Genomic DNA, 1,488 nt, shown 5'->3' with positions numbered 1-1,488 from the left:
TACCACCCACCCACGACCATCACCCTTTCCCCCGATCCCCACTCCATCCCCCTCCATTCCCATCTCCCCACCCTCATTTCCCCACCCCCACCCCACCCCTTAAACATGTACTACATACGACCACCTACTCCACAGTATGACTCTCCCACAGCCAGGCCTCGGGCAGAATCCTCTTGATATGCTCCACCTCCAGGAAGAAATCCTGGGCCGCTTGCTCCTGCAGAATGTCCATAGGCGGCCCCATGGCGTTGTAGTCCCCAAGGTTACCCATTCCGGGGAACACCTCTGGGATGGCCTTGCCTTGGGCTTTGGCGTGGGCCTCTGCTTTTGCTTCTTCGGTGAGTGACTCCAGGACATTCTTGCCAAGAGGGTAGGGGTTTGGCTGGGTCTCTCCAAGTGGTGGGCCTGTGATCAAGGGATGGTGTGTGAGTAGTCGGTCGTGGGTGAGTGAAAGAAATGGTGAGTGAGTAGTGAGTGAGTAGTGAGTGGGGAGTGAGTGGTAGGATTGTGGGTGAGTAGTGGGTGGTGGGTGAGTGGAAGAAATGGTGTGTGAGTAGTTGGTGGTGGGTGAGTGGAGGAAATGGTGTATGAGTAGTAGATGGTGTGTGAGGAGTGGGTGGTAAATGAGAGGAAAGATTGCGGGTGAGTGGCGGGTGGTGGGTGGATGAGGTCCCACCCTCTTTACTTATTGATCCCCCCCCCCGCCTCTCCATGCAGACTCAAATACTCAATTCATCCCTTCTCCTATTCTTCCAATTTGGTGGATGGATGGTGGGTGGTTAGTGGATTGGGGGGGGGGGTAGTTGGTGAGTGGTAGGTGATTCTTCTCTTTACACCCCCATTGACACAATTTGCATGAGAACATTCTTTCCAAAGGGATAAGAGAGTGGCTGGGCCACACCTCGTTGTGAACTTGTAGTAGAAGGGTAGTGGTTGGATAACGGGTGTATGATCGGTGGATGGTGGTTGGATGGTAGGTCGGGGGGTTATCGGTTGGTGGTTGGGGGATGAATAACATTGTTGATGTCGCCCTCTCTCTCTCCCTCTCCCTCCCCCCCCTCTCTCTCTCTCTCTGTTTCTCACTCACCCCCTCTCTTTCCGGCAGTATATCTCTCTTTCTCTCCTCCAGTCTCTCTTCCCGTCTCCCCCTCTCTCTCTCCGTCCCCTATCTCTCCCTCTCTTTGTCTCTCTCAATCTCTCTCTCTCTCTCTCTCTCTCTCTCTCTCTCTCTCTCGTTTGATTAACGAGTTTTTTGACTTTGTTGTTTCAAACTTATCCTCTAACTCCCATTTATTTTGTCACCTAGCTTGACTTCTGCAAACTGAGATCTGATGCGGCATGCTGGCATTCGGAACAATCAATCAGGTTCTCATTACGAATGATTGGATTAAAGTAAAACTATTAGGAACTGAAATGGAAAAGAAGAAACTTCTTTCAAAAGCATTTTTCAACGTTATTTTCCGAGGCCATGATTCATAAGTCTGGGTC

The 1,488-nt window shown here is 51.1% G+C and overlaps 1 protein-coding gene across 1 annotated transcript in view; it reads right to left on the bottom strand.

Moving 5' to 3' along the window:
* Positions 1 to 1,488, bottom strand: part of LOC101850323 (CD109 antigen) — a gene marked incomplete at its 3' end in the record, with an annotated part of 124,263 nt that overhangs the window by 39,094 nt on the left and 83,681 nt on the right. Inside the window, 1 exon segment of the mRNA XM_013080868.2 lies at positions 129 to 405. Within this exon segment, the coding sequence (XP_012936322.1) occupies positions 129 to 405 (277 nt within the window).

This window comes from Aplysia californica, unplaced genomic scaffold, assembly GCF_000002075.1.
Source record: "Aplysia californica isolate F4 #8 unplaced genomic scaffold, AplCal3.0 scaffold00103, whole genome shotgun sequence".
Classification (NCBI taxonomy): Eukaryota; Metazoa; Mollusca; class Gastropoda; order Aplysiida; family Aplysiidae; genus Aplysia; species Aplysia californica.
The sequence above is the reverse complement of the archived record's forward strand: the minus strand, read 5'-3'. Positions and strand labels throughout refer to the sequence as shown.